This window comes from Papio anubis, chromosome 4 (genome assembly GCF_008728515.1).
Source record: "Papio anubis isolate 15944 chromosome 4, Panubis1.0, whole genome shotgun sequence".
Classification (NCBI taxonomy): domain Eukaryota; kingdom Metazoa; phylum Chordata; class Mammalia; order Primates; family Cercopithecidae; genus Papio; species Papio anubis.
Genome location: NC_044979.1, coordinates 71,451,403 through 71,474,546, shown reverse-complemented (window position 1 = coordinate 71,474,546; position 23,144 = coordinate 71,451,403). Strand labels below are relative to the sequence as shown.

The 23,144-nt window shown below is 43.0% G+C and overlaps 1 protein-coding gene and 1 pseudogene across 4 annotated transcripts in view; one reads left to right on the top strand and one right to left on the bottom strand.

Annotated features, from left to right (window-relative positions):
• Positions 1–3,064: 3,064 nt before the first annotated feature.
• LOC101020412 lies at positions 3,065–4,353 on the bottom strand (annotated as a pseudogene).
• A 4,090-nt stretch (positions 4,354–8,443) lies between these two features.
• Positions 8,444–23,144, top strand: part of TMBIM7P — a 25,382-nt gene continuing 10,681 nt past the window's right edge. Inside the window, exons 1-5 of one of the 4 annotated variants that reach the window (XM_009203431.2) lie at positions 8,444–8,809; positions 13,583–13,857; positions 17,515–17,593; positions 18,889–18,942; positions 20,458–20,548. In XM_009203431.2, the coding sequence (XP_009201695.1) occupies positions 8,808–8,809; positions 13,583–13,857; positions 17,515–17,593; positions 18,889–18,942; positions 20,458–20,548 (501 nt within the window). In that variant the 5' untranslated portion in view covers positions 8,444–8,807. The remainder of the gene's footprint in view (positions 8,810–13,582; positions 13,858–17,514; positions 17,594–18,888; positions 18,943–20,457; positions 20,549–23,144) is intronic. The other 3 variants (XM_009203432.4, XM_009203433.3, XM_009203434.4) reach the window with 3 other exon arrangements.

Sequence of the window (23,144 nt, the reverse complement as noted above, 5' to 3'; positions counted from 1 at the left end):
GGGTTCAAGACCAGTCTGGCCAACATAGCGAAACCCCATCTCTACTAAAAATACAAAAAATTAAATGTGTGTGGTGACAGGCACCTGTAATCCCAGCTACTCAGGAGGCTCAGGTGGGATAATCACTTGAACCCAGGAGGCACCTGGGCAACAGAGTGAGGGACTCTGCCAAAAAAAAAATAAAAAATACATGGTGGGAAAGTTTTTCCTCACCTACAGTGTGAGGAAATCTAGGCTCTTGATTTCCATGCTCCTGAATGTCTCTCCATTTGGGAACATATACCTCTCCTTGCAGCTCATCTGCAAGAGACTCCCTCTCATTCACTGAAAACTTTGGCCCATAGCTCACCAGCTTCCTCTCCAATACAGTACACTGCCATGGATCAGGTCAATATCCACATGTACAATTGTCCCTCAGTATCCATGGAGGATTGATTCCAGGACTCCCGATGATACCAAAATCCACAATCCACAGATGCTCAAGTCCCTTATATAAAATGGCATAGAATTTGCATATAACCTATGCGCACCCTCCTGTGTGCTTTAAATCATCTCTAGATTACTTATACCAAATATGAAATAAATGCTATATAAATAGTTCCTATATTGTATTGCTTTATTTTTATTGTCATATTGTTCATATTTATATTTATCTATTTTTGAGAATATTTTTGGTCTGTGGTTGGTTGAGTTTGTGGATGTGGAACCCATGGCTGTGGAGGGCCAACTGAATAACCACCCAACAGCAGGCTTCTCAATTCTTCCTCATCCCACTCATCTTCATCCTTTATCCTTGTCAGCTCCCCAGTCCCTGGCTGCTGTATCCTCTAATCTTCTTAGATGAATAGGAAGATTTACATTTTTTTCCTTGCAAGTCTTTTTTTTTTTTTTTTTTGAAATCGTGCTTCCTTTTGAATACTTAATTCACACTGTTTCCTCTCTTGGATGCTACTATGGTAACAATCAGGTCCCCACCTCTCAAGAACATTGCATCTGACCAGCTGAGAGCCAGCGTGAGAGCCAGCCTGAACATGGGCCCCAAACCAGGGTTTTTGGAATAACAAGGAACAGCAAAAACCAGCCTTTCCCTTCACTTAGAAAGGAAGTATGAACAGGAGGGCCCCCATCTCCACTGTCCAAACAGAAAACCAAGAGTTCAGTGCCAACATGGAAAACAAAATGTATCAGGAATGAAGTACAGTACCCCCTCACATACTCAAGGTCAAAATGGGTTTGGGGAAATACTTATTTGACCATCTGGCCTCTTCTAGTAGGCATGGCCCCATACCAGCATTTTTAAAAGAAGATATTTTCATTCTTCTTACATTTCCTAAAGGGGTATAAAATCTACTAAAAGAGATACAATAACTCAGAGTAAATCAGCTCACTCAAAAGAATCATTCCTGGATAATCATTTTTGGTTGCTGAGATTATTCAGCACATTACTTCAAAGTGGCAAAATTCAGGGCAATCTGAGAAAAGAGAATTAAAAAGTGGTGGCCACATTTGCTGACATGTTTATGTAGGACACACATAACACAACTCCCATTTTTTTCAGTGTGTATGTCAAGAGCCCAAGATCCCTGATCATCAAAATAAGTTATTTTGTGCATTACAGTACACAGGACAACAGAGGGAATGACACTTTCTTGGAGGGTGTTGCAGGAAGTCAGGGACCCCGAACAGAGGGACCAGCTGGAGCTGTGGCAGAGGAACATAAATTGTGAAGATTTCAGCCAGGTGCAGTGGCTCACACCTGTAATCTCAGCACTTTGGGAGGCCGAGGCAGGTGGATCACCTGAGGTTGGGAGTTCAAGACCAGCCTGACCAACATGGAGAAACCCCATCTCTACTAAAAATACAAAAAATTAGCCAGGCGTGGTGGTGCATGCCTGTAATCCCAGCTACTAGGGAGGCTGAGGCAAGAGAATTACTTGAACCCTGGAGGCAGAGGTTGCAGTGAGCCAAGATTGCAGCACTGCACTCCAACCTGGGCAACAAGAGAGAGACCCCGTCTCAAAAAAAGAAAAAAATTGTGAAGATTTCATGGATATTTATCAGTTCCTAAATAATACTTTTATAATTTCTTATACCTGTCTTTACTTTAATCTTTTAATCCTATTATCTTTGTAAACTAAGGATGTATGTCACCTCAGGACCACTGTGATAATTGTGTTGACTGTACAAATTGATTGTAAAACATGTGTGTTTGTACAATATGAAGTCAGTGCACCTTAAAAAAGAACAGAATAAGTGATTTTTAGGGAACAAGGGAAGATAACGATAAGGTGTGACTGCCTGCGAGGTCGGGCAAAAAGAGCCACATTTTTCTTCTTGCAGAGAGCCTATAAACAGATGTGCAAGTAGGAGAGAGATCGCTAAATCCTTTTCCTAGCAAGAAATATTAATATTAATACCCTGGGAAAGGAATGCATTCCTGGGGGGAGGTCTGTAAACAGCCGCTCTGGGAGTGGCTGTCTTATACAGTTGAGATGAGGACTGAGATATGCCCTGGTCTTCTGTGGTACCTTCAGGCTTACTAGGGTGGGAAAAACTCTGCCCTGGTAAATTTATGGTCAGACTGCTCCTCTGCTCTCGAACCCCGTTTTCTGTTATTTAAGATGTTTATCAAGATAATACGTGCACCACTGAACATAGACCCTTATCAGTAGTTCTGCTTTTGCCCTTTGCCTTGTGATCTCTGTTAAACCCTTATTAGTAGTTCTGCTTTTTGCCCTTTGAAGCATGTCATCTTTGTACTTACTCCCTGTTCTTACACCCCCTCCCCTTTTTAAAACCCTTAATAAAAACTTGCTGATTTGAGGCTCAGGAGGGCATCATGGTCCTATGTATATGTGATGTCACCCCCGGTGGCACAGCTGTGAAATTCCTCTCTTTGTACTCTTTATTTCTCAGCCAGCCAACACTTATGGAAAATAGAAAGAACCTATGTTCAAATATTGGGGGTGGGTTCTCCCAATAGGAGGTGACTGAAAGGCACTGTGCAAAAGGCCTATATCACTCTGTAGTGGAAGGACTGGAGCCCAGTGCCTTGTGGCCTTCATTAACTTGTCCCCACCTCTTCTTTGGTTGCAATGGCCTCAGTGGGAGCAGTTTCTTCTATGTGTTCCGCTGACTTCTCCTCTTCCTCTTCCTCATCCTCTTGGGGATACAGGTGCAGGTATTTCTACATGCATTCTTGCATGACCCAGAATTGTTCTACACAGTCTTTCCCCTTGAGATCCCTGCACTATAGTGGAAGCAGAAAAAGGCCAACTTGAACTGTTCCCCACAGGGACCACTGGCCATGCCCCCAAGGCATGGGCAGTTCCAGTTAATGTCTTCATTTGGCAGCATCAATCCGTACTGAGTATGGATCATTGGGGTCACCAGCCACCAGCTCTACATTGCTTGGAGTTTTATGGTCATCTTTGGTCACAAGTATGATTCCATCCTTCCCTTCCTGCTGGCATAGGACATGGCTGCGGCATACAGACCAGTGCTTAGACTTTGCAGAAGCAGCCACAGCAGCTGCCCCATTTTTTTTACAACCTTTTAAAATTAAGTATGATACACATACTCTAAAGTGTACAACTCATATGTGTATAGTTTAATTATCACAAAGCAATGACACCCAGGCAACCAAATCAAGAAATAGCCATTACCACCAGAAGTCCCCCTCTTGTCCTTTATGGAGAATCAACCGCTGTCCTGACTTCTAACACCGTAGATTTTGTAGATTCCCTTTATGAGTTAGGGAACTTCTTTTCTATTCCTGTTTTTATCATGAATGTGTTTAATTTTATCAAATGGCTTTCTCTACAAGATGATCATGTTTTTTTTTCCCTTTATTAATGTGTGGATTACATAGACAGATTTCTGAATGTTAAATTAACATTGCAATTCCTGGAATAAACCCAACTTGGTTGTGATGTATTTTATCCCTTTTACATATTGCTAGGTTTGGTTTACTACTATTTTGTTTAAGATTTTTACATCTATGTTCATAAGTGACACAGACTTACAATTTTTCTTTCTTGTAATATCTTTGTTGAGTTTTAGCATCAGACTGTGATAGCCAAAGTGAGAACTTTGGATTTTATTTTCAGTGTGACAGGAAACTATTTGAGGTTTTCATATAGTGCTGATAAGAAAAAAAATATCAGATATTAAGAGGGAAAGAAAGCAATTTAGAAAACAGCACAGAATAAGATCACTTTGTATAAATTAGAAACTTGTGTGTGTGTGTATGTGTGTTGCATTTTTTAAGTTGTTAGAACTAAAACTAAGAATTATTGACAATGGATGTTAACAGGGGTGATAAGGGAGTTTTGATTTTGTGTTGTTTGACATTTTTTCACCATGTGTATGCATTACTTTTATTTAAAAACATAAACAAGAAGAGAAAGTATCAAATGGAAAAGAAGAAAATAAGGGCAGTTTGTTGACCCTAAAACTCTCTCCCAGCCAGAGACAGTAGTGCATAGTTGACAGTACCTGGTTTGAGGGCTGGCCACTGGACCTTGTCTCTGAAGCTCAGTTCATCTGGAAAGTGAGGATGATATTGTCCACCTTAGGGCTGTGTGAAGATTTCATCAGTTACTGTGCTTGGGCCGTAGTTCTGATTCAAGTAATGGGGATTCTCCAAGCAGCTGTAGCTACAGTATGACAAAATTATTGTGCGTATGTATTAGAACATAGCATAACAGTAGTGTATGTGAGGACAAATGAGGACTACTAAGTAGAGAAGAAGGTGACTGGGGGGTCAAATGGGGAAGGGAGGGAAATGGGTAGGAGAAAAGAACTTAAGAAGGCACTGTAGTGAAGGCTGTAACTCAACCCCCTGCCCCCTCAGCTGGTACCTCAGGAAGAACAGGAGCCACAGTAGGCCTGGCCAGGAGAGAGTTCACAGACTGACACAATATCTTAGTCCATTTGTGTTGCTGTAACAAAATACTTGAGAATGGGTAATTTATAAAGAACAGAAATTCTTTCCTTCCTTTCCCTTCCCTCCCCTTCCCTCCCCTTCCCTTCCCTTCCCTCCCCTTCCCTTTCCTTCCCTCCCCTTCCCTTTCCTTCTTTTCCCTTCCCCTCACTTCCCTTCCCTTCCTCTCCCTTCCCTTCCCTTCCCTTCCCCTCCCATCCCCTCCCCTTCCCTTCCCTTCCTTTCTTTTCTTTCTTTCTTTCTGAGTTTCACTCTTGTTGCCCATGCTGGAGTACAGTGGCATGATCTTGGCTCACTGCAACCTCTGCCTCCTGGATGCAAGGGATTCTCCTGCCTCAGCCTCCCGAGTAGCTGGGATTACAGGCACCTGCCACCACACCTGGCTAATTTTTGTATTTTTAGTAGAGATGGGGTTTCACCATGTTGGCCAGGCTGGTCTCAAACTCCTGACCTCAGGTGATCCGCCCACATCGACCTCTCAAAGTATTGGGATTACAGGTGTGAGCCACTGTCCCCAGGCAGAAATTTATTTCTTACAGTCCTGGAGGATGGGAAGTCCAAGATCAAGATGTTAGCAGCTCTAGCGTCTAGAGAGAGCCCATTCTTCATAGATGGCGCCGTCTAGGTGTCTTCACATGGTAGAAGGGCAGAAATGCAAAAAGGGACAATTGCTAGTTCCTCCAGCCTTTTTATAAGGTTGTTAATCCCGTTCATGGGGGTTCCACTCCCAAAGGCTCTACCTCTTTTTTTTTTTTTTTGAGACGGAGTCTTGCTCTGTCGCCCAGGCTGGAGTGCCGTGGCCGGATCTCAGCTCACTGCAAGCTCCGCCTCCCAGGTTCACGCCATTCTCCCGCCTCAGCCTCCCGAGTAGCTGGGACTACAGGCGCCGCCACTTTGCCCGGCTAGTTTTTTTTTTTTTTTGTATTTTTTTAGTGGAGACGGGGTTTCACCGTGTTAGCCAGGATGGTCTCGATCTCCTGACCTCGTGATCCACCCGTCTCGGCCTCCCAAAGTGCTGGGATTACAGGCTTGAGCCACCGCGCCCGGCCACTGGCTCTACCTCTTAATACTATCACATTGGTAATTTAGTTTCAACACATGAAAATTTGGGGGACACAGTTAGACCATAGGATGCAATGAGAGATACTAGCCTGGACCCAGAGCTCTTGGAGACAATTTGGTACCTATGGAATGGCTGAGAAAATTCTGGTGGTGGTCATGGTGGTGTGGATATAAGCTGTGGACACAGAAATAAATACCTCCTGTGGCCTTAAATTTCACAGTAAGGGAAAAAGAATGCTGAATTCCCCAGGGGATTGTCAGTGCCAGCATGCAGTCTATTTTGCATGATTTAAATGTTACATGGTTCATTAATTAAAACTCTTAAGAATAAAAAAAAAAAGCAGACACATAAAATATGCATGCATATTTTCTATGTTTCTGTGTTTCCAAAGAGATCACATCCACCACATTTTGTGTCTTGATGAGTATGGGCAGATGTGGAATTCCTTGACTGTGCACCCTTCTCCTGGATATCTCTGGGGTTGGGGGAACACTGCCACTGAGCCTCTATTTATGTAACTGTTAAATGAGGAGAGCAAGAGAACATACCCCATAGGGTTGATGTGAGGATTACATAAAGTAGTTCATGTGAAGTTATCAACAACTTTTACATCTACTAAGTGCCTTGTTAATGTCAACTATGAGGCTGATAAGAAAGAAGGAGAAGGAGGAAGCATTTCTTTTGACTGGATCTTGGTCAAGTCATTAGTTGTACCCCTCACATGTAATCATGTAAATCATGTTAATTACATTTTGGAAAAAATTAACTCAAATCCCCTATTTACATCAGCAAACTAGACAGAGATACTGAGGACTGGACAGGGAGAAAATGAGAGGGACTTGTGAAACTGCTAGAAGGTTTGAGGGAGGAGAACCAGAGCAGATATTCCTAGAAACCTTTTGATTTTTTAGTTTCAGGAGGTGCACATGACACTTGTATCTTCTACTGCAGGCACACCTTCTGTGTTATAACCTAATGGCACTACTTGCTATGTGGAGTGTGTGCCCCCACAGTTCTCACCCTTGTGCCTTGGCTCAGGGTGTGCCTCCTTCCAACTCTTCACACCCAACCCTAACCATCTCTCAAGAATTGGCTCAGACCCATGACGGAAGTTACATCTCCTTTCCCAACTCCCTGACTTTACATAACTGTTTATTTCTTTTATTTCTCTCATTTTTATTTTTTCTTCAACTTTTAAGTTCCAGGGTACATGTGCAGGATGTGCAGGTTTGTTATATAGGTAAATGTATGCCACGGTGGTTTGCTGCACAGATGAACCCACCACCTAGGTATGAAGCCCAGAATCCATTATGCCATTATGTAGCTGTTCCTTTCTATTCCTCTTCTGTCTCCCTTAGGCATTCACTTTTGTATCTCCTTCAACTGACTATAAGCATCTTGAAGACAGGAAGTATGTCCTTTTCTTGTTTCTTCCACTTCTCTGCTTCTTGCGCACAGTAGACATGCACTAATCAGCAGTTTAATGAATGGTTAATGTATTCAGTTAGCCTTTTCTCAGCAGCAGCCTCTATTCAGCACAAGTTTCTGCTACCACTCCCGTCCCTGCCTAGAAATCCCAGGGAGAGGAGCTCATCCCAGCTGTCCCTGCCTGGTCGTCTGACTTCTCCCACCACACTGCCTGAATTGGGCCCCTCCATGACTCCTCACTGTCCTGCAGCCCATGGGTAGCCATCTCCCTGTACCAACATCATCATCATTCACCAGAAAAAAACAATGCACACTTTATCACACACAAGTCTTACTTATTTGAAATATCAGGTTAATGCAAAAGTAATTGCAGCTCTTGTCATTAACTTTTTTTTCTTTTTTGAGACGGAGTCTCGCTCTGTCACCCAGGCTGGAGTGCAGTGGCACAATCTCGGCTCACTACAACCTCTGCCTCCCGGTTTCAAGCAATTCTCTGCCTCAGCCTCCCGAGTAGCTAGGATTACAGGCACCCTCCACCACGCCCGGCTAATTTTTGTATTTTTAGTAGAGATGGGGTTTCACCATCTTGGCCAGGCTGGTCTTCAGCTCCTGACTTCAGGTGATCCACCCGCCTCGGCCTCCCAAAGTGCTGGGATTACAGGCGTGAGCCACCGTGCCTGGCCTCGCCATTACTTTTAATGGCCAAAACCACAATTACTTTTGCGCCAACATAATAACTGTGCAGGATCTCTGGTGGGCTCCTCTGGTGGAGTTTCATAAACATCTTCCTCCTGCTTAGGAGAAAGTGATAACATGGTTGAGACAAACCACAGCCTCCAGGAGCCTCTTGTTCTCTGAAGTGGAATCGGTTTGGAGATTTGGGTGCAGTTCTGCCTAAAACAATAAGGAGTGCGTTGGCGTGGCTCTTTGACCAGAATGAGGCTTGGTAGACAGCGCTTGACTTAGGGCCCCTCCACCTAGGTCCACCCATGCTCCAACTGCCACTCTCCTAACTGTCGCTCAGAACATTACCTCTCAGTCCCAGCGCCTGCCCAGGCTTTGGATGACCTACCACTAGCTCAGGAGCTGGGAGAGCTACTTGAGGGGCAAGTGAAAGCCTCATTGTGTGATTCAGGCACCAGCCAAATATAGTTTCATGAAGAAAACTCAGTTGCCTGTGGCTTTGTTTTTGTTTTTGAGTGCTTTGAAAATCTTGCTGCCTCTCCTGCTTCTGATTTGCAAGACACTGGAGAGGAAATCAACTTGGTTATCTGAGCATCCTCTAGTGCCTCTCAGCTCTGCGTGAAGACTGCTTTCCTCCGAGGAGTCCAAACTTTATCAAAAAGAGAAATATTTCCTTTTCTCTTCACAATGTAAATATCTTTTTCTGTTATTATATAAGTAATAGATGCTCATTGTAAAAATTCATACTATTCAGAGTGTGTTTCCCAACTGGGTCAGAGATGAACAGTTTATAGTGTATCTTTCCAGTCTCGGGAAGTGTGTGTGTGTGTGTGTGTGTGTGTGTGTGTGGATGTAGGTACAACATTAATGTGATCTTGCTCAATGTTATTTTCTAATGTTAGTTTTTAAATTTAAAAGTGTGTAAAAGTGAGCTCTCCACATCAATCCATATATATCTGCCTTTTCCTGTGCCAAAGTTAATTTAACCATTCCCCTGCTGATGGATATTTAAACTGTTTAAAATTTTTTTGTAGTTACAAACAATGAACAGTGTAATGAACTTCCTTATGCATGTATCTTTGCCTATTTGTTTGGATAGGTTTGTGGGATACATTTCTAAAAATGTAACTGTTGGGGCTAAAGTAAGACACATTTTGAATTCTGATAGACGCTGCTAAATTGCCACCGACCCGGCAAAAGTTTATGCCCCCATGAGGGTGTCCCAGGACTGATACTAGGCAAGTAGGCACAGTGCTTAGGACTCACGATAGTTTTAGGGGCCATAAACACATTTTAATTTTTTAAAGCAGGAGAAAAAAGTGAATGTAATAATGAATATGTAATAGATAATGACTCCGGAAAGGATTATATTCATCTTTGTACCAATGCACTCATAACAGACAATTTTTAGTATTTTTTGGGGGAAGGGGCCCATGAACACAAACATGTGTAGGGTCCATGCAGGTCATTCTGTGGCCCTGGATTCTCTATTACCTATCTCTTCACAGCCTTGCAATTCTCAGACTTACCTTTTTCATCTTTGCCAGTCTTTTTGGTTTTTACTTGCAGTTCTTTGGTTATTTGTGAGGTATCATCTCCTAAGTTTATTGACCATATGAATTGCCTATTGATGTTCTTTTCTGTCTCTCTCTTTGTTTTAGAGACAAGATCTTGCTCTGTTGGCCAGGCTGGAGTGTAGTGGCACAATCTAGCTCACTGCAGCCTTGAACTTTTGGGCTACAGAAATCCTCCCATTTCAGCCATTTGAGTAGCTGGGACTACAAGCACATGTCACCGTGCCTGGCTAATTTTTTTTTTTTTTTAGAAATGGGATCTCACTATGTTGCCCAGGCTGGTCTCAAACTCCTGGACTCAAGCAATCAATCCTCCCACCTTGGTCTCCAAAAACATTGAGATTACAGTTGTAAGTCATTGTGCCTGGGCTTTTCTCATCATCTTACTGGGTTGCCCATTTTTCTTTGTTAAAGTTCTTCTTACAGTATAGTAAATATCACAAATATTATACTTAAACTTTAGCATTTTGGCCAGGCGCAGTGGCTCACGCCTGTAATCCCAGCGCTTTGGGAAGCCAAGGTGGGAGGATCACGAGGTCAGGACATCGAGACCATCTTGGCTAACACGGTGAAATCCCGTCTCTACTAAAAATACGAAAAAAAAAAATTAGCTGGGCGTGGTGGCAGGCGCCTGTAGTCCCAGCTATTTGGGAGGCTGAGGCAGGAGAATGGTGTGAACCTGGGAGGCGGAGCTTGCAGTGAACTGAGATCGCATCACTACACTCCAGCCTGGGCGACAGAGTGAGACTCTGTCTCAAAAAAAAAAAAAAAATTGCATTTAATATTTGTAGTGGTATCTAAAGTGCTCCTGTACCCCAAATCTGCCAAGCAGTTTTTTTTTGAGACAGAGTTTTGCTCTTGTTGCCCAGGCTGGAGTGCAATGATGCAATCTCGGCTCACTGCAACCTCCGCCTCCCGGGTTCAAGCGATTCTCCTGCCTCAGCCTCCCGAGTAGCTGGGATTACAGGCACCCATAACCATGCCCCGGCTAATTTTTGTATTTTTAGTAGAGATGGGGTTTTGCCATGTTGGCCAGGCTGGTCTCCCACTCCTGACTTCAGGTGATCCGCCTGCCTTGGCCTCCCAAAGTACTGGGATTTACAAGCATGAGCCACCGGACCCGGCCAAAGCAGTTCTTATATGGTGTCATTCTTGCAAAGACTTACACAAATATTCCTGTATTTTCTTGTAGAATATCTATGGCTATTACTACTCATGATAATATCTTTAGTTCATCTGGCATACATGTTTGTATAAGATGTGAAATAGCTATTAAACTCTATTTTGTTTTCCAAGTACATAGCTAATTTTTCCCCCACCATGGGACAATAATTTGAAATTTCATCTTTATCAAATATTAAATTATCCTGTGTACATCAGTCTGTTTCTTGAATCTCTTCCAACTCATTGATCTGTTTATCTATTGGCACACTATTACCACAGTTTTCATTAAAAAGCTCTATAATCTTTTGATTCCTGATAAAAGTAAATCATCCCTTCCACCATAAACCTCCTCCTTCTAATTTTTTTCTTGATTATTCTCACACCTTTACTCTTTCTGATAAACTTTGGACTTACATTTGCAAGTACTGAAAAAAAAAATCCCAATGAATTTTGTAAAATTTGGAGATTAATTTGAGGAGAAAGGACATCTTTCCCACACTGCATCTGCTTCTCCAAGACCTGGCATTTTGTTCAGACCTTCTATTTATGCCTTTCCCGCTTGGCCTTCAGCTTGCCCGAGGCTTTGCTGTCTCAGCAGTGTCCTTCTCAAGCCCCTTCGTGACTCTGTGCAACAGAACGCAGCAGCAGGGGCTTGCCTGAGACTTCATGTTACCCAGAAGGTTAATAGGGGCCTTTTGCTTTGCAGTTTTTTGTCCATTTAGTAGCGACTTTCTTTTTTTTTTGAGACGGACTTTCACTGTGTCACCCAGGCTGAAGTGCAGTGGTGCGATCTCAGCTCACTGCAACCTCCGCCTTCCGGATTCAAGTGATTCTTCTGCCTCAGCCCCCGGAGTAGCTGGGACTACAGGTGTGCACCATCACGCCTAGCTAATTTTTGTATTTTTAGTAGAGATGGGGTTTCACTGTGTTGGCCAGGCTGGTCTCGAACTCCTGACCTCGTGATTCACCCACTTGGCCTCTCAGAATGTTGGAATTACAGTTGTGAGCCACCGTGCCCGGCCTAGTAGTAGTTTCTTAAGAACTGTGTTCAGGCTGGAAGGCACTGTGGCAAAGCCCACTGCCATCTCATATCTGGATTTCTGGTCTCTGCCTCACTTTGGCTTAGTGTGGCCCATTCTCCACACTACCTAGAGTAACCTTTCTTTCTAGGAGATCTCCATGGGTCCCTGCTGAGAAACCTTCCTTGATTCCCCATTGTATTAGTTTCCTGTTGCTGCTGTTACAGATTGCCACAAACCGAATGACTTAAAACAACACACATTTATTATCTTACAGTTCTGGAGGTCATAAGCCTGAAACCAATCTCACTAGGCTAAAATCCAGGTTCTGGCAGGGCTGGTTCCTTCCTGGAGGATGTAGGGGAAAAGCCATTTCTTTGCCTTTTCCAGCTTCTAGAGGCCACCTGCGTTCCTTGGCTCATGGCCCCCTTCTTCCATCTTCAAAGATAACAATTGTATCGCTCTGACCTCTGCTTCTGTTGTCACATCTCCTTCTCTGACTCTGCTCCTCCTGCTGCCTTGTTATACCTATGATCATAAAAATCCTTGTGATTTGATTGGACCAACCCAGATAGTCTAGGATCATCTCCCCATCCCAAAGTCCTTAATCACATCTGCAACGTTCCTTTTGACATGCAAGGTAACATAGACAAGGGTTCCAAAAATTAGGACGTGGATATCACTGGGGGACTCCTATTCTGAAAAATCATACCCATGGCTTTCAGGATGAAGTCCAGACTCCCTAACTTGGCTTGCCAGCCTCTCAGAGGCATGCCCACTACTTCTCCATGTAACCTCATTCCACTCTCCCCTTCAAACTCCCTGCTCCAGGTACATTTCTGGAACTTGCCATCCCTGCTTTCTCTAGTCCTGGTCCAGGCTGGTTCCTTGTCTGGAAAACCTCTCCCCACCTCTTCACTTGACTAATCCCTACTCACTTCCAGCCATGGCTTAACCTTCAGTTTCTCTAGAAGCTTTTGACAACCTCTTCTACTCCCTGCAAGTTCCTCCAGATTTCCTTCAGGGCTCTCAAGACTTCCTCCAATGTTCCTGGTCTGCTCATATTGCCCTCTTTTCTTTTTTTTTGAGACAGAGTCTCACTTTGTCACCCAGGCTGGAGTGCAGTGGTGCGATCTCGGCTCACTGCAAGCTCTGCCTCCCGGGTTCAAGCGATTCTCCTGCCTCAGCTTCCCTAGTAGCTGGGATTACAGGTGCCTGCCACCACGCCTGGCTAATTTTTGTATTTTTATTAGAGACGGGTTTCACCATGTTGACCAGGCTGGTCTGAACTCCCAACCTCAGGCGATCCGCCTGCCTCGTCCTCCCAAAGTTTTGGGATTACAGGCGTGAGCCACCATGCCTGGCCTGTATTGCCTTTTATATGATTGCTTGATTATATTGTCTTCCAAAATGTAAGCTCTTTGAGGGCAGAGACAGCAAGGGCATCTTTATGCTTGGCACTCATTAAGTTTTTGCTGAATAAATTTTATTTAAAAATTAATTTCATAATACAATCAAATTATTTTACTCTATGGGTTTCATCTTAAATGTTATCATTCATTTAACAAATATTTACTGAGCACCAACTTGGTAAGTATTGAGCCAAGGCAGTTAAAATTAAGAAGAAATCGCCTAATGACTATGAGGATGCTAAGGTTGTAGAGGTGTGATCATAAGGACTTGAAAAACAATTCTCCCCCTTTAGGAAATTGGACTTGGAGGTCAGCGAACCAATAGACTTTGGTTCTGGAGATCATCAACATCTGATTCGGAAAGCAGCAGATAAAAGCATCCAGTCCGAATCTGGTGAGCGCTACACACCTTCATCTTCAGCTGGGCCACAAGAAACTCGGGAGAAGCCACGGCCAAAGGGCACCGAGCAGTTGAATACCTATGTGGTAGAAATTTCAGATGACATCACCCCAGGTGATAGCAATGCAACTTTAGGCAATCCTTTCTCAGATGCATCTGTCCGCAGAGGTGAGAATAAAGAAATTACCTTTTTAGAAGAGAAGAGCACATGTTCTCTTAAAATGTTTCCACAGTGTAGATTGCCAGATATAATTTTGTTTTTAGTTTTTCTGAGTCATGCTTTCTCGTAAAACATAATGTAGGACTGCTATAATTGACTGCTTCCAAGTTGTCCAGGGCATTCAGAAACTCATAAGAAACATATGGTGAATAACTTTTTTTTTTAAGGAAATATGAATTAGTCATGGATCATAAAATGTTTTTACTTGTATACAAGGTGATACCATAATATTGGCTTAAGTTTTAAAGCTTCCGCTCTGCCACCCTTAGGCCTTCTGAGGGCCTGGACAACTTGCAGGTGGACTGCGAACTTTGAATCCTGTTGGTCTCCCTGTGGCCCTCACCACTCCTTTCCTGTGGCTGGAAAGCTGCCTTTTGGAGCTCTAGCCTTTGAGGTAGGAGAAGGAAAAGGCAAACAGCCAAAGGCAAAGTAGAGCCAAGAGAGGGCTGCAGGTATCCTGAGAGTTGACCAAGCCAGTCTTCTTTTCAGAGGAATTTCTAGAAACCACACTCAGAGTTTTGAATGCCACGTCATTGACCCACCTGTATCACATGGCCACCTCTATCTGGAGTTGTTCAGCTGAGCCCACTGGCTGTCTCTGCGATCAATACCAGGCCGACACAGGGTGTTGTGCAAGGGCAATGTTATTGCATTTTGTCCTTACAACAACCCTACAAACACAGAAGTTGTATTGCCATTTTACAGGTGAGAAAATGAGGCTTAAGGAGTCCAATCGAATTAGTCTTTCAGGTCTAATTGAAAAATATGTAGAGCCTCCTTGCCAGTGTAAGAGTCAGTTATTTATATCTGCCTCTCCTGGAGGGTAGAGGCTGGCCTTTGTCCAATTAAAAAAAATTATATAGTATATGAAAAGATGTAAGTGCTGTGGAGAAAAGGAAAAGTATAGCAGGGTAATGGATTGAGTTATGGGGTTTGTCATTTTTTAAAGCAGCATTATGGAGATCTAATTTGCAAATCATAAAAATCCCTTTTCAGTGTACAATTCACTGATGTTTTGTATATTTAGAGTTGATAATCATCAACATGATCAATTTTAGAACATTTTCATCACCTCAAACAGAAACCCATACCAGACTAGGTGCAGTGGCTCATGCCTGTAATCCCAGAACTTTGGGAGGCCGAGGCAGGTAGATCACTTGAGATCAGGAGTTCAAAACCAACCTGGGAAGCATGGTGAAACACCATCTTTACCAAAGGAAAAAAAAAAAAGGAAAGAAACCCATACCCATTGGCAGTTACTCCCATCCTCCCTCTCTCAAACCCCTGCCACTACTAATCTACTTTCAGACCTCTCTATGAATCCATTTTGAACATTTCATGTAAATGGAATCATACAACATGTGGTCTTTTGTGATTTCCTTTCACTTAATGTTTTCGAGGTTCTCCCATGTTGTAGCATGTGTCAGTATTTCATTCCTTTTATGAATGGGCCATATACAATTCCATTGCCTGAATAGAAAACCTTTGTTTATACATTTATCAGTTGACAGACAATTAGATTGTTTCCACCTTTGGGTTATTTTGAATAATGCTGCAGTCAACATTCATATTCAAGTTTTTGTGTAGACATATGTTTTCATTTCTCTTGGGTGGATACCCAGGAATTGCTGAACCATAGGATAACTCTGTTTCACATTTTGATGAACTGCCAAACTTTTCCAAAGTGGCTGCACCATTTTACATTCCAAGCAGCAATGTATGAGGGCTCCTGTTTCTCTGCATCCTTGTCAACACTTGTTATTGTCTGTCTTTTTGGTTATAGCCATTCTAGCGACGGTGAAGTGTTATCTCATTGTACTTTTGACTTACATTTCATTAGCAAATTTTCTCTTATACTTATTGGTCATTCATATATCTTCTTTGGAGGACTGTCTATTCAAATCCTTTGTCCACTTAAAGAAAGCAACAACCATTTTATTATCTCTCATAATTCTGTGGGTTCACTCAGTTGGTCAACTCTTATATTGGTCTTGAATTGGGAGCTCTCATTCATTTATAGTGAGATGGTAGGTGAGCTGCTATGGCCATTATGACTCCACGTTATGGCTTGCGGTTGGTGTTAGTTGGGGATCCAAATTCATCCTTTTGTAGGTGTATATCCAGCTTCCCAGCACCATTTGTCAAAATAATTATTCTTTCTTCATTGAATTTTCCTGGCATATTTGTTAAAAATCAATTGACCATAAATAGAAAGGTTTGTTTCTGGACTGTCACCTCAATTCCATTGATCTCTATGTCTATTCTTGTGAGCCTGGGCCACATTTAATATATTCCCCCACAGTCCCTGCTACATAGCAGATGACAAATTAATGTGAGCTAAATGAATATTTTCATGTAGGCAGCATGCACTTGGGAATATATGCTCTGCTATTTTTATTAAGATAGCTTAGATCCACTGCTTTGTTGTCATACTTCCTATGCATAGAAACTGCCCAGCAAAAGGATAGTTGACAATCCTATAAGTTAATTTTAAGCAGCATTACTTCTTTTTTTTCCTTTGAAACTGGGATAAAGCCACACAAAAGGCAAATTGCCATTGCCAGTGCTATATTCAGAGGGCCCAGGATGTAAGCAGAAAGAGGTGCCCATGTGCTGTGCCTTGTATGTTGGCCTGTCATTCCTTTGGAACTCTTTGGCCTCATGTACAGTTCACCAAGTTATCTATTTATGCATCAGGAAGCAGAAGAGAAGAGAGTTACTACAGGCAGGTAGGCTGGAGAGGAAAGTGGCAGAAAAGCTCCACAAACTCTCTGCAGCCCAAATCCATCTCCAAGGAGACATCCCCTCTCCCCACAGTCCTGAAGCGCTGCTGCTGTCCGGTGCAGGGAGGTAGTTTCGCTGGATCCCTAATGATGGGCCTGTGACACGGTGAGGCTTTCAAATCATGTTTGATCCTAAGGAGGATGGGGTGTGCATGACAAGGAATTAAATTCCTGAGTTCGTCTTGAAAAATCTGAACTTTGGCCAGGCGTGATGTCTCATGCCTGTAATCCCAGCATTTTGGGAGGTTGAGGCAGGTAGATCACCTGAGATCAGGAGTTTGAGACCAGCCTGGGCAACATGGTGAAACCCCATCTCTACCTAGAAAATACAAAAAAAAAAAAAAAAAAAAAAAAAATTAGCTGGGAGTGGTGGTGATCTTAGCTATTCAGGAGGCTGAGGCAAGAGAATCGCTTGAACCTGGGAGGTGGAGGTTACAGTGAGCTGAAATCGTGCCACTCCACTCTGGCCTGGGCAACACAGTGAAACTCTGTTCCAAATAAAAAAGAAAGAAAGAAAGAAAAAAAAGAAAATTCTGGAGCTCCCATGGATAAAACCATCAGATCTCCAATAAAACACCTCTATCCAACCATCTGGATTGAGTGTGCTCTAAAAGTTCTATAGAGCTGCATTTTTGTTGTTATTCCATTTGCTGACTGTAAACTAGCACTGCCTTTCTCATCCTAAAAAAAAAAGCAAAAAAAAAAAAAAAAAAAAAAAGAAAATAATAATAATCCTTTCATTAAATGTCAAAAATAAGTCATTACATTTATGTAGTTACTTTTGACTATTTTGTCATAAAAATAATGTTTCTGTCTCCTCAGCTTTCATTATCAAAGTGTTCCTCCTCCTGTCAGCTCAGCTGTTGCTCACTGCGGTAATTACCAGTGTGTTTATTTTCTGGTAAGTCTTTATGACTGATGTAGAATTAAGTGTTAGGTTGTTCACATTAATTCTTATTGAATCAGCTTAATTTAATTTTGATCATTTAAAAACAGTTTGTCTCTTTTTGTTTTTCCGAGGCAACTCCTAGACCAAGGTGGTAGTAGATTTCTAGAATTTTACTTTCACTTCCTAACCGAAGCAAAAAAGCTTTTTTTAAACTCTTATTTTGGACACTGCTTTCTTTTTTGTTTTCTCCTGAGCTGTTTCCACAGTTAAAACTGGATAGAGAAGAAAAGGTGAGCCGGACGTGGGGGTTCATGTCTGTAATCCCAGCAATTTGGGAGTCTGAGGTTGGTGGATCACTTGAGGTCAGAAGTTCAAGACCAGACTGGCCAAAATGGCAAAACCCTGTCTTTACTAAAAATACAAAAATTAGCCAGGCATGGTGGTGGGTGCCTGTAACCCCAGCTACTCAGGAGGCTGAGTCAGGAGAATAGCTTGAACTTAGGAGGTGGAGGCTGTAATGAGCTAAGATTGAGCCACTGCACTCCAGCCTGGGCATCAGAGTAAGACTCTCTCTCAAGGAAAAAGAAAGGTGAGATTATGGAGACCTTGGAGGCTGGAACAGTGTTAAATCCAGAAATTATTTGAGGGGGCTGGGTGCAGTGATTCACACCTGTAATCCCAGCACTTTGGGAGGCTGAGGTGGGAGGATTGCTTGAGGCCAGGAGTTTAAGACCAACCTGGGCAACATAGTGAGAACCCCATCTCTACAAAAATAAAAATAAAAATTAGCCAGATGTGGTGGCACATGCCTGTAGTCCCAGCTATTCAGGAGGCTGAGACAAGAGGAACACTTGACCATGAGTTCAAGGCTGCAGTGAGCCACGATCATACCACTGCACTCCAGCCTGGGCAACAGAGCAAGACCCTGTCTCTAAAAACAAAAGAAATAACTTATTTGAGGGACTATGATCTGTCACTGCTTAAACATATCCTATGAAAATCTATATTTATGAAACAAACAGATGAGAAGTTGATTTCTTTTGCTTTGCACACATATCAATCTCAGCATTTTAAAAATAAAAACCTTTATTAGGACATTTGCATTCATCCAAATTTTACTTATAACTTATTATGAATATATCTATTTTAAGAAAAAGAAAGTTTCACTGTTTCATCCCCATCCATCATTATTCATCAGTTAGGGTTTCTTCCTTTCTTCTCATGATATTGCTTTACTTCTACTTAAATACATATTAGTTAGTGAAATATTTATTGTGTAAAACTGTGTTAAATTTTTTTTTAACCAGGGAGGCTTTAAAAGTTTGGGTGCTCAAAAACCCCTGGTTCATCTATGCAACCTTGTAAGTATCATTGGACTTAATACAATTTGTTTTTTCTACTGTCTATTGCCTGAGGTTCTTTTACTGTTCAAAATGAGGTACAAGGTATAGCATTCTTGAAATGATAAAATTATAGGGATGAAGAATAAACAAATTAACGACTGTCAGGAGGTAGGGTTGAGTGTGTGGGTGTGGGTGTTACTATTGTCAGCCTAAATTAATGACAGACAGGCTTCCTGCAGAGTGTATTTGGAAGTGGCAGGGGCATTGCAAGGTGGGATACACAGGCCATGATGGATGATGGAGAGGTTGGAATAAGAGGAAGTCTTTAAAAGGCAAAGAGAAGTCTATGTAAATTATTTTGAAACAAAAATCATTGGCCACAGGGGCTTGTCACGGGAGCTGGTGCTAACTCATTGGTGGAGATAGCCATTGCCAGGCAAGTGTTTTTGTCAGAGCAGCTTGGCTGGAATGCTGCCATCTTGAGGAATTTTTTATGATATACCCTGTTATAGACATGTAGGCAGGACATGTAGGGACATGTGGGGCATATAGAAATGTCTTGTGGGTTTTTAAAAGGCCTTCGGGCTAGTTCTTATCTCAGATATACAGATCCCCTCCTTCATGGCCTCTGGCTCCATTCTGGGTGTGACCTAAGTGACTCCATCTTGGCATCGGTGACTTTCACACTCTACAGGGCTGGGGTAGTATAAGAGAGGTGTTTGTGCATGTTTTCTTGAAGGGATAGTTCTGAGTCTTGATTGTGATAGTGGTTACATGCATCTGCACATAGATTTGTGTCATAATTCGATGATACAGAATTATATATATATATATATATATATATATACTGTATCAATGTCAAATTACTGGTTTTGGTACTGTATTATAAATACATAAACTGTAACCACTGGGGGAAACTAAGTGAAGATTTCATTGGACCTCTTTATCTCTTTGCAAATTCCTGTGAATCTAATAATCATTTTAAAATAAAGATATTTTAATGCCCATAAGTTATCTGTGGATGGAAATGAGAAAAGTTAACTTTAAAAGCTAAGAAGGTCGAGTGCAGTGGCTCACACCTGTAATCACAGCACTTTGGGAGGCCAAGGTGAGCGGATCACCTGAGGTCTGGAGTTTGTAGACCAGCCTGGCCAACATGGTGAAACCCCATCTCTACTAAAAATACAAACATTAGCCGGGCTTGGTGGCAGGTGCCTGTAATCCCAGCTACATGGGAGGCTGAGGCAGGAGAATCGCTTGAACCCGGGAGGTGGAGATGCAGTGAGCCGAGATCGCGCCATTGCACTCCAGCCTCGGGGACAAGAGCGAGACTTCGTCTCAAAAAAAAAAAAAAAAAAAAAGTTAAGAAAAGGCAAAAATAATAATTAACATTTTTGTTTATAATACTATGAGATAAGTAAGATCATAGTAATACTATGATCTATATCTACATCTATTTATCTCTGTATAATATAATATGCTATGATATAGTCACTGAAAACAAATAACACGTGGTTTTAAATTATCCTCCAGCCCAGCATTTTTTGTGGTACTGATTATACTTGCTTGCTGTGGGAATCTCCGCCGTCAGGTGCCTGCAAATTACATTCTCCTGGGATTCTTTGTAAGTAAACCTTGTCAGCACCTGTTCTAGTTTACCTCTGAAATATATTTTTGTCGCGTTATTAAATTCTTTCGTTTTATTATGGAAACTCTTCCTGTGGAATAATACAGATAGAAATTATGTGTGACACGTTCTCTTGACGGAATTTTGTTTGTAACGAAGTAGTAAACTTATGAGATGGTATCACACCCTTTGAGCAGATTAGGGGATCTGGGGATCTGGGCGACTTCGTGCCGGCACATTTGCCTCTGATGAGGCCACCTGGGGGCGCGCACTCCCGAGCCTGGGTTACACTTCAGGAACAGTTAACCTGGCTATTGCCGGACCCCTCTCAGGCGCAAGTGCATTTTGTTATGGAGAGTGGTTTCCACGTCTAGTTCACAAAGTCATGTGCAAGAAGTTTATATTTCTTTATTCTTGTAAAATGTATTTTATTTCTTCTTCAAATCCCACTGGGAGCAGAACCCATCTCTGAGCGAGGTTCTCCCTCATTTCCACAGCTTGCATCTCAGCTCACGAGGGCTTTTGCAGCACCGCAGAGTCAGGGGCTGAGAGGGCTCTCCTGATCCGCGGCCTGGTTCCTGGTCCCGGGTTCCGGGTTCCCCAGCGCCTCATTGTGGTGGCTTCCACTCACAAGGCCTCGCCACACCTGCCCATTTTCTGTCGTTGGTGCCACCCCGGACCACAGAACACTGGGTGGCTCCCTTTCTTGTAGCCAATTCCTTTCTGTGCTGCCCACAGGAACCCCAGGATCGTGCCAGCTCTCAGCAGGTACCTGAAGCTCCTAGATTTTTCTAAACCTGAATAGAACTCGAATTTCCACCAGTTTCCCCGCATTCCAACTCAGGGCTTAGCTGCCCAGAGGTCACAGGGCTCCTCCCCAGTGACCTGGCATCCTTCAGGAGTCAGGCGGAACAGTCAGGCCAAACCTCTTGCCTCCCGGGGGTGTGGCCTCTCTGAAGCTCACAGATAGTAACTCCGAGAGTGTTTGGGTCCTCTTATGAAAACCCAGAACCGTCTCAGTACGATTCAGGAGGGTGTCAGGAAACAATTCTTCTTCTTTTTTTTTTTTTTTTTTTGGAGAAGAAGTCTCTCGCCCTTGCCGCCCAGGCTGGAGTGCAATGGCACGATCTGGGCTCACTGCAACCTCCGCCTCCCGGGTTCAAGCGATTCTCCTGCCTCAGCCTCCCGAGTAGCTGGGATTTATAGGTGCACGCCACTACGCCCGGCTAATTTTTCTATTTTTAGTAGAGACGGGATTTCACCATGTTGGCTAGGCTGGTCTACGAACTCCTGACCTCAGGTGATTCGCCCGCCTTGGCCTCCCAAAGTGCTGGGATTACAGATGTGAGCCACTGCGCCTGGCCAGCAAACGATTCTTTTTTTGGAAAGGTTGGCATTTCTTCCCAAGCAGTGTTGATCTTTCTTTCATGGGAAGATTTATTTGCCAATTGATTTATTCCCCATCTGATCCCAAATCAGATTCGAGGTGGCTTAAAAAAATATCAATAATATAAAGATAAGATCAATTAATGGAAAAATCTGATGAAAGGAAAAATAGGGTAGAAAAAGTTAATGGTTAGATTCGTGGACAAAATACGTCAAGTCCTATGCTCGTGTCTGGAGCCTAGGTTTGGTTCTGCGCCCCCTGGTGGTCAAAGCGAGCGGGAACACGTGACCGTCGGTGAGACTCAGCACCAGTACTGTGCAGCGACCCTGGGGATTTACATGCTGGGAGGAATAGCTGGCTCCTGAGGCTGGAGAAGACTAGCTGCCCGCTGTTCAGGTTTGGACATTTCCTCACCTGCCAGAGCATGGAGGAGCCTTTGTTAGCTGGTGTGGGTACCCTGCTCACTGCCCAGGCCAGCAGTGGGGTGTCCCAGTTCCTGCGCTGACAGCAAAGATCACACTCAGAACGGGGCGGGGCTAGAAGCCAGACGGAGGCGGGAATCTGGGAGCCGAGACGGTGGGGAAGGGCGACAGGAGGGCGTGCTGGTTTCCCAGAAATGTTTGAGTTTTTTATTTAAACATTTTATATGGCCTTAATGTTTATTACAAGAGACAAAAGTTATTGGTCTCCAAGGAAGCTCTCATCTCTGAGGTTTTGCTGTTTATCTCAAAGCAAGTAACGGCTTAAGAGATATTATACAGGGGTAAAGCATTTGTTATGTCTTCCAGACTTAACGTCATGTCCAAGGGTTAGAAGATATATAGGAAAAAGCCCATTTCAGAAAAGGAGTTGAGGGAAAAAAGGAAAACACATTCACTGACAACAGCTTTTGAATCCCATAGAATTTTGGCCCCTTGAGCCCATGTTCTGAGCTCTTGAAGTCAGACAGTTGTGACTTCCATGGCCTCTTCCTACTCTCCCTTCCGCTCTTTCCAAAACCGAAATCCGTTTTCCAGCTTGAAACCATTTCCTCTTCTCTCTCCCTGTCTCCTTCCAGTTGCTCCCAATTACACATACAGTCACACATCTACATACACAACACACAGTCACACATTTACACACACAACAGTCACACACACCCCACACCGCCTCACACCATTCACACCACACACCCTCCTCACACCACATACACACACAGTCACACAC